Raw genomic sequence first — 13,051 nt, 5'->3', positions numbered from 1 at the left:
GCCGCCTCCTCGCCGGCGCGCGCGGGCCCCGGGGCCTTGCACAGCTTGCGGGCGATGCGCGCGTACATGACCACGATCAGCGCCAGCGGCGCCAGGTAGATGTGCGAGAAGAGCACGGCCGTGTAGACCCTGCGCATGCCCTTCTCGGGCCAGGCCTCCCAGCACGAGTAGAGTGGGTAAGAGCGGTTGCGGGCGTCCACCATGAAGTGGTGCTCCTCGCGCGTGACGGTCAGCGTGACGGCCGAGGGGCACATGATGAGCAGGGCCAGGGCCCAGATGACCGCAATGGTGACCAGCGCCTTCCGCAGGGTCAGCTTCTCGCGGAAAGGGTGCACGATGCAGCGGAACCTGCGGCGACGGAGGAAAGAGAAGCGGGGGTCTGGGCGGGTCCCGGTGGCCCCACGGAGGAGAGCCATCCCCGATTGAGGGCGGAGGGCTGGGAGCGGGGGTAGGGGCACTCCACCTTCGACCTTGCACCTTAGGCGGCATCAAAGAAGGCTCAGATGTTAATTAAGTTTGTTTGCAAGCAAACTGGTTTCTCACCTGTTGGGGAGTCAGCTCCTCGGCTGAGTAGCCACGCAACAAAGGCAAAAGGAGGGTTTTACAAGAGCTGAATCCTGTTTGTGCACTTCGGGGGATAAACATTAGCTGGCAGGTGTAAGGTCGGATCTTAACAAAGGGCACCGCGAAACAGAGGAAAGCTTCAAGTGAGCTTTATTAGGGAGCGCTCCAGGGCGAGGTTCACTGGTCCAAGAGAAAGGGGCCAGAGAAGTCGCACCCGGGCGAGGGTTGGGCAAGATTTTATAGGGGAAGAAGGGAAAGGGGTGTGGTGAATCTGGGAGGGCGCAGGGTATTCCTTATTTGGTGGTCTTTTCGGGTATCCTGGGGGACCGTTAGTCCCGCCCCTCGAAAGGCGGGAAGGCTGGGCCGGGTGCAAAGTCCCCAGGTCAGTTTCTGGAACTGGGTGGTCCGAAGAGTTTCGGTCTGATGCAACCTGTGAATCTGATTGTGTTCCCCTGCCTCGGGCCAGTTGGCCTTACATCCCGACATCTTTGGTGTAATGGGGCGGCGTTCTGATCTCTGGCTACTTCATGCTGAATGGGGGCGTCGAAAGGGGAGTCGGGCGACCAGAGGTCCGAGGCTTAGGGGAGACCAGTGGGGGTGTTCTGTAGGAAGCAAGGTGTAAGGGCCGAGGAGCATTTGGTTTGTGGCCACCCGAGAGACTTCCTCCACGCGCCTGCGAAGGAACCTAAGAAAACAGGGAGCGAGCGTGCTACGAAGAGGGTGCGGTCCGGGTTTGAAAGAGGGGTGTCAAAGAGTCTCTCTCTTGGTGGTTTGAAGGCTTCTATGACATGAGGGCGGGAATGGGATGGAAAACCCCCGGTGCCAGAGATGGGCAGGAGGGAAGCCGGGTTCAGGCGAGGGGAGAGATCAAGAGAAATAGCTGGGTTTTCAATGAACAGTAGGTGGAACTCCTGGATGTGTGAGGGGCCCAGAGGGAGAGAAACTTGTGGCTTAGGAGGTCGACCAGCCGGTGGGAGGAAAACACGGTTAGTGGGTGGGCCAGAGTCAGTTTGAGTGTTTGGTCAGTTCGGCTGCCGCTGCTAGGGCCCGAAGGCATGGTTGCCATCCCCGAATGGTTGGGTCTAGCTGTTTGGAGAGGTAAGCCACGGGGCGGTAGGAAGGCCCTACAGGCTGGGCAAGGAGTCCAGTGGCTATTCGCAGGTTGCAGAGCTATAAGTCCGCACATTCTGTCCTTGAGTAGGCCGATCGGGTAGGTGTATCAGAGAAAACAATTTTTAGCTGTTTATGGCTTCTCCAGAAAATCTTGGGGGTTCAGGTGTAGAGTCTACATGACAGGTTGTCCCTATGTCACCTTGGCCAGTGTCCTTCCAACAGTGCCTCCACAGAATTAGGACAGACCTGCACCATTTCCTCATTAGGATGTCTCAGCAGTGATTATTATTACACCCTTAATTTACATCTGAGGAAACTGGGATTCAGAGGTGATAAGTAACTGGCTCAAGGTCACACAGCTTAGCAAGGACCAGCCTTGAACCCAGATTTGTGTTGCTCCACTGTGCCATATAAACCTGCAGCCGGAAACCCTCACTGTGCATTAGAATCTAGTGAAGCATTTAAAAAAATACCTGTGCCCAGTTCTCCTGGTCGAAGATGCCAATCTGATTAGTCTAAGAAAGTCATGGGGCGGTTTAGGAGCTGAACCTAGACTAGCACACAGGCCTAGAGCTGACTCCCAGCCATGTTGCTCTTTCTACTTCAGCAAACTGTGTCCTGCTCTCCCAACTCCCCACCCTTTCCCTGGCCTGACAACACTTTCTACTTTTCCCACAGCCAGTCTCAAGCCTTGTTTTCTCAACCTACCTGACTCTGGCCTACTGGTCTCATAGCATCACATCCTTAAGGAATTGCCAGAGAACAAATAATTCTTAAAGCACGTAGTACTGGCTGTACGTGCAATAGCGCTTAATGGATGGAGGGGAATCCTGGGGCAGACCAGGAAGGCTTCCTGGAGGAGACAAGAACTTGAAGAATAGTCCAAACACTACTGGGAGACACTGCACACTCACCTATCGTTAACGATGACAACAAAATGAAGATCAGTGAAGGAGGATTTCCCCCACCACCAGTGGCCTTGCAGACAGGAACCCAGTTCTATCTCCCCAGCTGCCTACTTCACTGGGTCACAAAAGACTGGGTTTGATGAGGGCCAAAGTGGAGAGAGGATGAAGACACTAGATTCTAGAAAGCATGGAGCTAGTAGGTGCCCATGTTGGGAAGAAGACAAGGAGGAGGATGTGGGCATAAGGAAGGAATAGAATAATATTAACAGCTGACATTTGGTCTCTGTGCCAGGTGGTGTGCATCAGCTTTACAAACAGAAGTTCACTGAAGCCTCCCAGCCACCCTGTAGGATATTTACCATTTTACAGGTGAGAAGACTGAGACTCAGAGCAGTTAATTGACTTAACCAAGGTCATGCAGCTAGGCAGCCCTCCAGCTTACCTGCCTGCCTCCCTTGCCCTGGGGGAAGTGCCTGGAGTGAACCCTTATTGAAAGGGCTCACTGAGAGGGAGGATGGAGAGGAGGACCTACTGCAGTTGGGTCAGATGTGTTGCCTGCAAAGAAAGCCTCCTTGGTCCCTGGCTCCATTCCATTAGCAGACCCATGCTTATCAGAGAATCTGATGGAATCTGAGGCGGAAAGACCAGAAGTAGCTGGACACGGTGGAGATGGGGAATCAGGGACCTGCAAGGAGGCCTGCTGCTCAGGAAACAAGCACTGCCCCCAAGCTCCTCTTAGGGCCCAGGAATCCCTCTTAAACCTCCTCAGGAGCTGCCTCCGGGCCTTCCAGAAGGAGGTGGCAGTGTCCTCTGCAGTCCCCCAAGTCTAGAAGGCAGCCAGCCCCACAACCCTTCCCTCTGTGGCTCAGGATTCGGCCCCACCGACCACAGAGCAGCCCCGGCCTCCTGGCAGGCCCAGAAGTGGAGACAGCAGCTTGGCCTAGTGCCAGGCCCGGGATAACCAGACAGGAACCTTCTCACCTTTCCACGGCAATGGCCACCAGTGTGAAAACAGAAGCTGACACGGACATGCCCTGCACCAAGCCGCTCATCTTGCATGTGGCGTTGTCGAAGGGCCACCCTGCAATGACAGAAGCCACCAGAGTGAGAGATGCCTCATTTGCAGAGAGCCAGAGACCTCCGGCCATCGGGGCCAGTCTCCTCTGGCTTCCATCTTTCCTCCACATCCTGCCAGGTCGTCATCCTGCCTCTGCTTACACACTTCCAGGGGTGAGGAACTGAGCAGCCAATACCACCGTGGACAGTCCTATTAGAGACAGTCTTTATACTGATCAGCGATTTCTCTCCATGAACTTTAGATCCATCCAGCCCTGCCTGGCTTTCTGCTCCCATAGCCCTGTTCCAGGTTCTAGGCCAGTGGTTCTCAGCCCTGGCTGCTCACTAGAATCAACGGAGAACTTGGAAAAGGACCAGTGCCCAGGCTCACACCAGACAACCGTATTTTCCAAATCTACCCAGGAGATTTGAGTGGCAGCCAAAGTTGAGAACCACTAGGACAGATCAAGCCTGACTGTCAGGCAGGGGGAGGTATAAGCAGCTCTAGCCCCTCCTACCTGATGTCCTCACTCTGATCCCCAAGCTTCTGCTTTCTCATGAGATCTGGGTCCCACCTGCTCTCAGGACTAGTAGCCAGGTCCACATCTTGGCTACCTGAGGCCGTGTGTTGGTAACTGCTTAGTGTTTCTGCCCCTCTAGGCCTGGGGGCAGGGCGGGGGGGCCCACCTTGTTCTTGTCTGTTGTGCCTGCAGACAGGAGTCATCTTCCAAGGCTGGGGTCTTCTTTCAGCAACGGCCTCCCCCATGTTGATTTTCTGCCCACACACTTACTAGATGCCAGGCACTGGCTCACTCAATCCTCACAGCAGACCCATAATTCTCTCCTTTTTACAGATGTGGGACTGAGGGGGGGAGACTAATTGACTTACAGTCTCTTTGTCCCTAAATCACTATGGATTAGTGGTGAGAGTTTGGTCTGGGTGCCAGGGAGTTTAAATGTCATGGAAAGTCAATATCGCGGTAGAGAGCAGCCTGATAGACATGAAAAAAATGTTCAAACCTCATCATAATTTAAAGAATGCAAATGATATTTGCTGTGGAGAAATAGGAGCTCTCAGACATCGGTGGTGGGAATGAAAACCGATACAGTCCTTCTGGAGGGGAACTAGGCGATGCCTAACCTCTGCACTTATCTTTTGATCTGACAATCTCACTCTATCCTGAATATACACCTCTGATGACACAAAATACATATGCACAGAGTTATTCATTGTAGCATTGTTGTAATTGCAAAATATCAGAAACAATCTAAATGCCCATATAAAGAAGTTGTTGAATAAACTATGGTACATCTACACAGAAGAGTATTATACGGCTGTAAAAAAGAATAAGGAAGACCTCTATGAACTGATATGAAGAGGTTTTCAAAATATACTGCTAAATGCAAAAAGCACAGTGCAAAGAGTATCTATAGTATATTACCCTTCATGTAAGAAAGAAGGGGATATAGGAAAATATACACTTATCTGCTTATTTGTACAAAGGAAGTATGGGAAGGTGGATCAGAAAATAATGAGATTGGCTACATATACAGGGAGGCGGTAAGAATGAGGAAGAATGGGGTGGTAGAGATGACAGAGGAGTGACCCTTCTCTGAGTATATCTTTTTGTATGGATCTGACTCCTTAGAATTATGGCAATGTTTCACATCTTCAAAAAATAAGTTAATTAACATCAGGATGTGGGGGAAACCCAAAGTGGGACACAAACAATAACAAATGAACCTAAATGCATTACAAATGAATAAAATAACCACACTGAAGGGGAATGGGGAAGCAAGCAACTAAACTCGGTAACTTTGGAGAACAGTATTTTGACCGTATACTATAAGATTACAAAAATAACTATACACGTACACTATACTCTCATTAATAAATGTGTTTCTCACAAGGGTGTGGGTTAGCAATACTGAATCTACCTTATGTGTATACCAAGATTGAACAAATAAGTAAATATATTGTGGATAAATAGAGTTAAATTTCTCACTGTTACAGAAAGAAGTTACAGGTGAGGAAAAGAGGAAAGTTAAAATGATCCTGTAATATTAGATTGGAATCAGAGGCATGATAGTTTTCAATATACCTGCAGATGGATAGATATAGAAATAAAGATGCACATGTTAAGTATGTGTGTGTTAGCACACATATATTTCCTAGCTCTGTCCCTCGAGAGGGCCTAGAAGCAATGAAACCCCAGTGCCAACGATCACATCTAGTGCCAAGGTCTTGGTTTCTAAATGTCATTCTCCAATATAAGGAACCAGCCCTTCTTAGAGAAATTGTTGATTGATTCCAGGGCTGGAGCAGGGAACATACAAGGTGAGCCTGGAACACTTTATGGTGCCAGAAAGTAAGGAGAGACTAAAAAATATCCATGGTGGCATGTCAAAAGGACACAGGAGCCAAATTGAAAGAGCTCCCAATAGTCAAAACTGGGGCAATTTAAGCAACACAATAATGGTAAAACTGGGTTATAACCCATAGAGTAAAATAAATGTAGGGGGAATGATGTTAAGTAGAAGATCAACACTGAGGAAATATAACAGTAATAACTGTTGCAGGCAGGAACCATCCAATGGATGCTCTTAGTAAAAGTATAGTGAGAAACAAGGCATTTGCATAGTCTCAAAGTATCTCCCTATGAGATACTTATTAATTATAAAGGGGAAAATGGTAGCTTTATAATGGAAAAATGTGGCAGACACCACATAAACCAAGTGATCAACATTAATACCACCATTAATACGTATTGATAGTGTGTGCCTTATCAATATGTCTTCTGTCGTATTCTCATCAAATATGCATAAACTAAATCTAATTGTAAGAAAACATAAGGCAAACCCAAGTTTCTGGGGTTTCTGCAGAATAACTGATCAGTATTCTTCAAACACGTCAAGGTCAGGAAAGTCCAGAACCAAGAAACAGTCACAGGTTGGAGAAAACAAACAAACAAAGAACAGATACAATGTATGGCCCTCAGTTGGATCCTGGACTAGAAAAGGACTCCAGGGGACTCCTCTGTGGGGAAAGGAGTGAAATTCAAATAAAGTATGCAGATTAGTTAATAGTATTGTATCAGTGCTAATTTCCAGGTTTCAATCATTATACTATGGTTATTTAGGATATTAACATTAAGGGCAGTTAGAATGGGCATCATCAGAAAATCTAACAAACAACAAATGCTGGAGAGGGTTTGGAGAAAAGGAAACCCTCTTGCACTATTGGTGGGAATGTAAATTGATACAGCCACTATGGAGAACAGTATGGAGGTTCCTTAAAAAACTAAAAATAGAACTACCATATGACCCAGCAATCCCACTACTGGGCATATACCCAGAGAAAGCCATAATTCAAAGTGACACATGCACCCCAGGTCTTCCCTGGTAGAGCAGTGGTTAAGAATCCACCTGCTAATGCAGGGGACACGGGTTCAAGCCCTGGTCCGGGAAGATCCCACATGTTGGGGAGCAACTAAGCCTATGCGCCACAACTACTGAGCCTGCCCTCTAGAGCCCACGAGCCACAACTACTGAGCCCACATGCCACAACTACTGAAGCCTTCGTGCCTAGAGCCCGTACTCCTCAACAAGAGAAGCCACTGCAATGAGAAGCCCGCACACCACAAAGAAGAGTAGCCCCTGCTCACCGCAACTAGAGAAAACCGGTGTGAAGCAACGAAGACCAAACACAGCCAATAATTAATTATTTTTAAAAAGACACATGCACTCCAATGTTCATTGCAGCACTATTTACAATAGCCAGGTCATAGAAGTAACCTGTGTCCATCAACAGAGGAATGGATAAAGAAGATGTAGTACATATATACAATGGGATATTACTCAGCCATAAAACAGAATGAAATTGGGTCATTTGTACAAACGTGGATGGACCTAGAGACTGTCATACAGAGTGAAGTAAGTCAGAAAGAGAAAAACAAATATCGTATATTAATGCATATATGTAGAATCTAGAAAAATGGTACAGATGAACCAGTTTGCAAGGCAGAAATAGAGACACAGATGTAGAAAACACAGGTATGGACACCAAGCAAGGAAAGCAGGGGGTGGGGGGCGGGTGGTGGGATGAATTGGGAGGTTGGGATTGACATATATACACTAATATGTATAAAATAGATAACTAATAAGAACCTGCTGTATAAAATATAAATAAAATAAATTTAAAAGAAATAAAAGCTTAATCTCCTCCAGAAAAAAGAAAATAATAATAACATTAAGAGAAGGTAGGTGAAGAGTATACAGGAACACTCTACCATTTTTGCAACTTTTCAGTACATCTATCTAAAATTATTTCAAAATAGAAAGTAAAAGAAAGCAAAACAAAACACACCCAGATTCAAAAGGCTACATACTGTATGATTCCATTTATATAATATTCTTGCAAAGGCAAAACGATATTTTCTGTCCCTACAGGAAAACAGACCAATGGAGCCAGGGAGCAGAGGGAAGAAGCAGCTACAAAGGAACAAGGGGGAGTTTTGGGGGACAATGAAGTTGTTCTATATCTTGATTGTAACTACATGACTGTATATGTTTGTCAAAACTTGTGGAACTGTACACTAAAAAGGGTGGGGTTTTTGTATGTTAAATTATACCTTAACAAAATATTTAAATGTAAAACATGCACACATGTACAATGCACGTTTTGTAAGAATGCATGCAAATCACAAACATTACATTTAATAGAATGTTTGCCTGTCAGTGGGGGAGGGGGTTTGGAGTGGGGTAAGGGTACAGAAGGGAATGAATAAAGATACACAAGGGGCTTCCCAACACAGTGAAGTCACACAGTGCCAGGAACAGTGGATGTGAATAATTCAACTCTCTGCACCTGAATTCAAAAAAACAGAAACAAAGACAAAGAAAGAAAAGCTATGTGAAGTTTTCTTTTCTTGCAGAAGATTCTATTAGAAACAACGTAAATACCCATCAAAAAGAGATTGGTTAAATAAATTGTAGTACATCTATACGATGGAATTCTAAACAGTTGTAAAAAAAGAATAAAAACCTCTTTCATTTATTAGTATGGAGTAACTTACTCTATGTAAGTTAATTTTAATGAATCCTATTTACAAATTACATTTTTAAGCAGGGAAAAAGTAAAGGTGCAGAACTGGTTAGAAAGTTAGCATTTCCTTAATTTGCTTGTACTTATATAAAATATTTTTGGAAAGTGCTTGTACTTACACAAAGTATTTTGGGGAAGACATACAAGACACGGGTAGCATCGGTTCCCTCCCAGGAGAGAGCTGGAAGGCCAGAGCACAGGGGTGGAAGGAACACTTTTCACTGGACACCTTTTGTTAGCTTTTGACCATTGAACCATGTGAATGTGTTGTCAATTTAAACAATTTTTTAAATTTACACATGTGAAAAGGACCGGCAGACACCACCTTAACCCACTAGTGACCTCACCATATCACTGTTAACTGGTGTGTGTGTGCGTGCGTGCGCCTGTATGCATGCATATGTTTGCCTATGTGTGTGCATGCATGCATATGTTTGCCTATGTGTTTTGGGAAGAAGGATGCAGTTTCTGTTCAGCAGCCCTGAAAGAACCTGGGATTCAGCTGTGATTAAAGATCCCACCAGGCACAGCCAGTACAGCCGACGGGAAGCTGGCAGCCCCGGCTCCACTTCCTGGGTCCTGGAACCTACAGAAACATAGGCTGCTAGTCCCCCAGCCTCAAGTCAGCTAAGTCACTCCATATGGGGCTGTCCATTTGAATCCTGAGTTCCTGGGAGCTCTGAGCTCAGAACCTGCAGGTGCAGACCTCTAGGGGTCTCCACAGCTCTGGAAACTAGTCCTTCCCACCAGTTAGTCTGTGGAGGCTTATTCTGAAGTAAGAAAGGCGAATCACAGGAGAGAGAACAGATGACGGTAGGATCCTTCTGATATTTGCAGGATGATAGGCAGGAATTTAGCGGTCGGTTGGTCTAGTTCTGCTTGGATCCCTTCTACAAAATCCCTGCTAAACAGCCAGCCAGTCCCTACTTAGACACTCCCAGTGACAGGGAGCACAATACCTGTACGAGAGAACACTCTTTTGTTGGAAAACAACTCAAATAAGTTTTTTTTTTTTTTTTTTTTTTGCGGTAAACGGGCCTCTCACTGTTGTGGCCTCTCCCGTTGCGGAGCACAGGCTCCGGACGCTCAGGCTCAGCGGCCATGGCTCACGGGCCCAGCCGCTCCGCGGCATGTGGGATCTTCCCGGACTGGAGCACGAACCCGTGTCCCCTGCATCGGCAGGCGGACTCTCAACCACTGCGCCACCAGGGAAGCCCTCAAATAAGTTTTTAGGTCCTTATTCAGAGGAAACCTGCCTCCCTCCAGCTTCTTCCCGCTGGTTCTAGTCCTGCCCAAGGGAGCTGCCTGGGAGAGTAGGATTGAACAGTGTAGTGGTTAGAAATATAGATGTGTGAATGTGGGACTTGACGCTTAGCTGTGTAAACTACAGACCTGCCCCTTAGTCACCCTACGCATCAGTTTTCTCATCCATACGCTGGGGATAACAGTAACGCGCACTTCATTGGACTGTTGTGAGGATTAGTTAAGATCATGCAGGAAGAGTAAATCACACAATGCCTGGAACATAGAAAATGATTAATTCATTACATGTTATTTCTAGTCGAATCCCTCAGCCACAAGGCTGTCCTGAGATTTTGAGACAATGGCATCTCGGCCAAGAGACCAGGCCAGCCATGATTTCAGGGGTAGGGGTACTCCTGCTGCCTCTAGTGCTTCCACTCACCAGTGATGAGGTTGTCCACGAGGGTGGTGGGCATGCAGAAAATGCCCACCAGCAGGTCGCTGACGGCCAGGTTGAGGATAAACATGTTGGTGACGGTGCACATGTGCCGGTTCTTGAGCACAATGAAGCAGACCAGGGTGTTGCCCACCATGCAGAGGAGGAAGATGAGCACGTAGGCCACAATGAACACGGCAGCCACCAGGGAGGAGTGCTGGTAGTAGGAGGAGAAGGTGAGGTTTGCAGCAGTGTTGGCCTCGGCATCACTCCCATTCTGGCATGGGGGCCGGCTGCTGTTGGAAGGCTGGGAGGGCTCCCCTAGGAGCAAAGGAGCACACGGGTCAGGACCCCAGGCGAAGAAGAGATGACTGACTTCTCACCGCTGGCGAGATCCTTCTGCGCTCCAAACCCTGCCCCTGCCCTAATACCCAGATCATGTACTCAACTCCAACTGCAACTGGATGCACTGGTGCAAGACTTCTACCCCACAGCCTCTCATACCCTGATCTCACACCTCCCACCCCGTCTTGTCCACCACTCACTTCATTTCCCAATGTTGGCTCTTCTCCATTTGCAGACAATCCCCCTCTGCCCCATCTAGCCTCCATCCTTCTCAGCCCTGCTCTCTGCCCCAGAGGCTGACTTCTCAGCACTACATTACATCAGGACTGTATGACCCAAGTTCCTTGCGCTCTGGGTTGTTTGCTTGTTTGTTTGTTTGTTTACTGGCGTATAGTTGATTTACAATGTTGTGTTACTTTCTGCTGTACAGCAAAGGGAGTCAGTTATACGTATACATATATCCACTCTTTTTAAGATTCTATTCCCTGCCCTCTGGTTTTTGACTGGGTTCAGCCAATGGGAGGCACTGAAGGAGCTTGAAGGAATGGAGGAGAGAGAAATCAGGGTATTCATCTCCTGACTCCGTCCCTGCCTGGACCAGGTCTCCTGTGGGGCTGTCTTTATGGGCACAGCTCCTGCTGGGTGACTCCTCTCCCATGGCTCCAGCTCTTGCAGAGCCACAGTGACACCGTTCCCTCTCTGCACTGACCGCTTCCTGTGACTGCCAGTCGCTGGGTGAGTCACCATCCCATGCTGGTTCTCTTGCCTTCCACTACCCACTGTAAAGTCTCTCTATTAAACTCTTTTCTGTTAAATCCTTTCTGAGTGCACCACTTGTTTTCTTCTGGGATCCTAACTATTAGACCCTCAAAATCTTTGCTATCCCTCATCATCATGTCCACAGAACTTGAGTTGGGGAAGGCAAGAAGGCCGTAGAGGGAGAGAGAGCGAAAGGGGACTCTGAACCAGGGCTGAGGATCAAAGAAGGCACACGTTAAATTCTCCGGAAGACCATCCGAAGCCAAGGCCACCACCCATCCTTTACCTCCTCCCATGGTGGTATCAGCTGCCTCATTTGCACAGCGTTTAACAAAGCGCTTCCGTGTCTATTATTTGATCTAACCCTACCCGTTACCCCGTGAGGTAAACAGGTTAGGTATTAGCCCCATTTGAAACGGGAGAACTGGGATCAGAGGGGTTCCCAGACTCACTCAAGGGGACACAGGAGTCTGCAACAGAGTTGGCCCTGCTCCGTGTGTCTCTAATTCATCCCAGGCTTCAGTGTGTGTCTCTCTAGACACGTACGGAAGGGAGCTGCTGAGTGTCCAACCACAGCTCTTCTGGGAAGTCACTAGTTATGGTGACTCATGATGTCGTCTTGTAAACTCTCCTCCTGCCTTCCTCTGGGACTGAATGTGGCCTGTTCCAGGAGATGAGGAGTCTTTAGGGGAATCTTCTGTTGCATCCAGAGCTCAGCCACTGGCCTGGAGGACGGCCAGAGGCTTGGGACCTGGAGGCTAGAAAGACCCTGGGGGAGCACAGGCCGATGACCTGGCACAGTGGGGACAACAGGGACCAGCAGGTGCAGCGGGGCACTCAGGAGGGGGGTGGAGGGACTGCCAGTGGAGGGGGAGAAGCTGGAAGTTTTGGGTGCACAGTGAGAAGAGGAAATGATATTCCCCTGCTTAGGCCCTCCAGGGGCAGCCAGTTGTACCCAAACATCTTCATTTTAATATGTCAAACATGTACAAGAGAGCATGTAATAGTGAATATATACAAGAGTATATAGTTTAATGAACCATGACAAGAGAGAAGAGTATAAAGAACCCCCATGTATACATCATCCACCTTCAACAATTACCATCTCAAGGCCAATTTTGTTTCATCCATACCCACACCTCTCTGGATTATTCTGAGGCACAATCTCATCACTTCCTTTCATTCATAAACGTTTCAGATTGTATCTCTAAAAATTAGGACTCAAGAAAAATCCATAACCCAGTATCATTATCACACCTAACAAAATTAACCATTATGTCACAATATTATCAATTATCCAGCATTCAAAATTCCCTCATTGTTACAGAATTTTTTAAATAATTGGTTTGTTTGAGTGAGGATCCAAACAAGGTTTCTGTTTCTATTCCGTATTATGTGGTGAACCCCCCCAAAATCTCGTGACATCGCACTGTGGCTTAGGAATCTGAGTGGCCCTTCTGCAGGTCTTGTGGCCTCTCATCTTCCAAGAGGCTAGACTGGGCTTTTTTTTTTTTTTTTTTTTTT

The 13,051-nt window shown here is 47.5% G+C and overlaps 1 protein-coding gene across 1 annotated transcript in view; it reads right to left on the bottom strand.

Annotated features, from left to right (window-relative positions):
• Nucleotides 1-13,051, bottom strand: part of NPFFR1 (neuropeptide FF receptor 1) — a 22,484-nt gene that overhangs the window by 1,643 nt on the left and 7,790 nt on the right. Inside the window, 3 exon segments of the mRNA XM_024765536.1 lie at nt 1-348; nt 3,567-3,666; nt 10,430-10,798. Of these exon segments, the coding sequence (XP_024621304.1) occupies nt 1-348; nt 3,567-3,666; nt 10,430-10,798 (817 nt within the window).

The sequence above is a fragment of the Neophocaena asiaeorientalis genome, unplaced genomic scaffold (genome assembly GCF_003031525.2).
Source record: "Neophocaena asiaeorientalis asiaeorientalis breed wild unplaced genomic scaffold, Neophocaena_asiaeorientalis_V1.1 scaffold31, whole genome shotgun sequence".
Taxonomy (NCBI): Eukaryota; Metazoa; Chordata; class Mammalia; order Artiodactyla; family Phocoenidae; genus Neophocaena; species Neophocaena asiaeorientalis.
The sequence above is the reverse complement of the archived record's forward strand: the minus strand, read 5'-3'. Positions and strand labels throughout refer to the sequence as shown.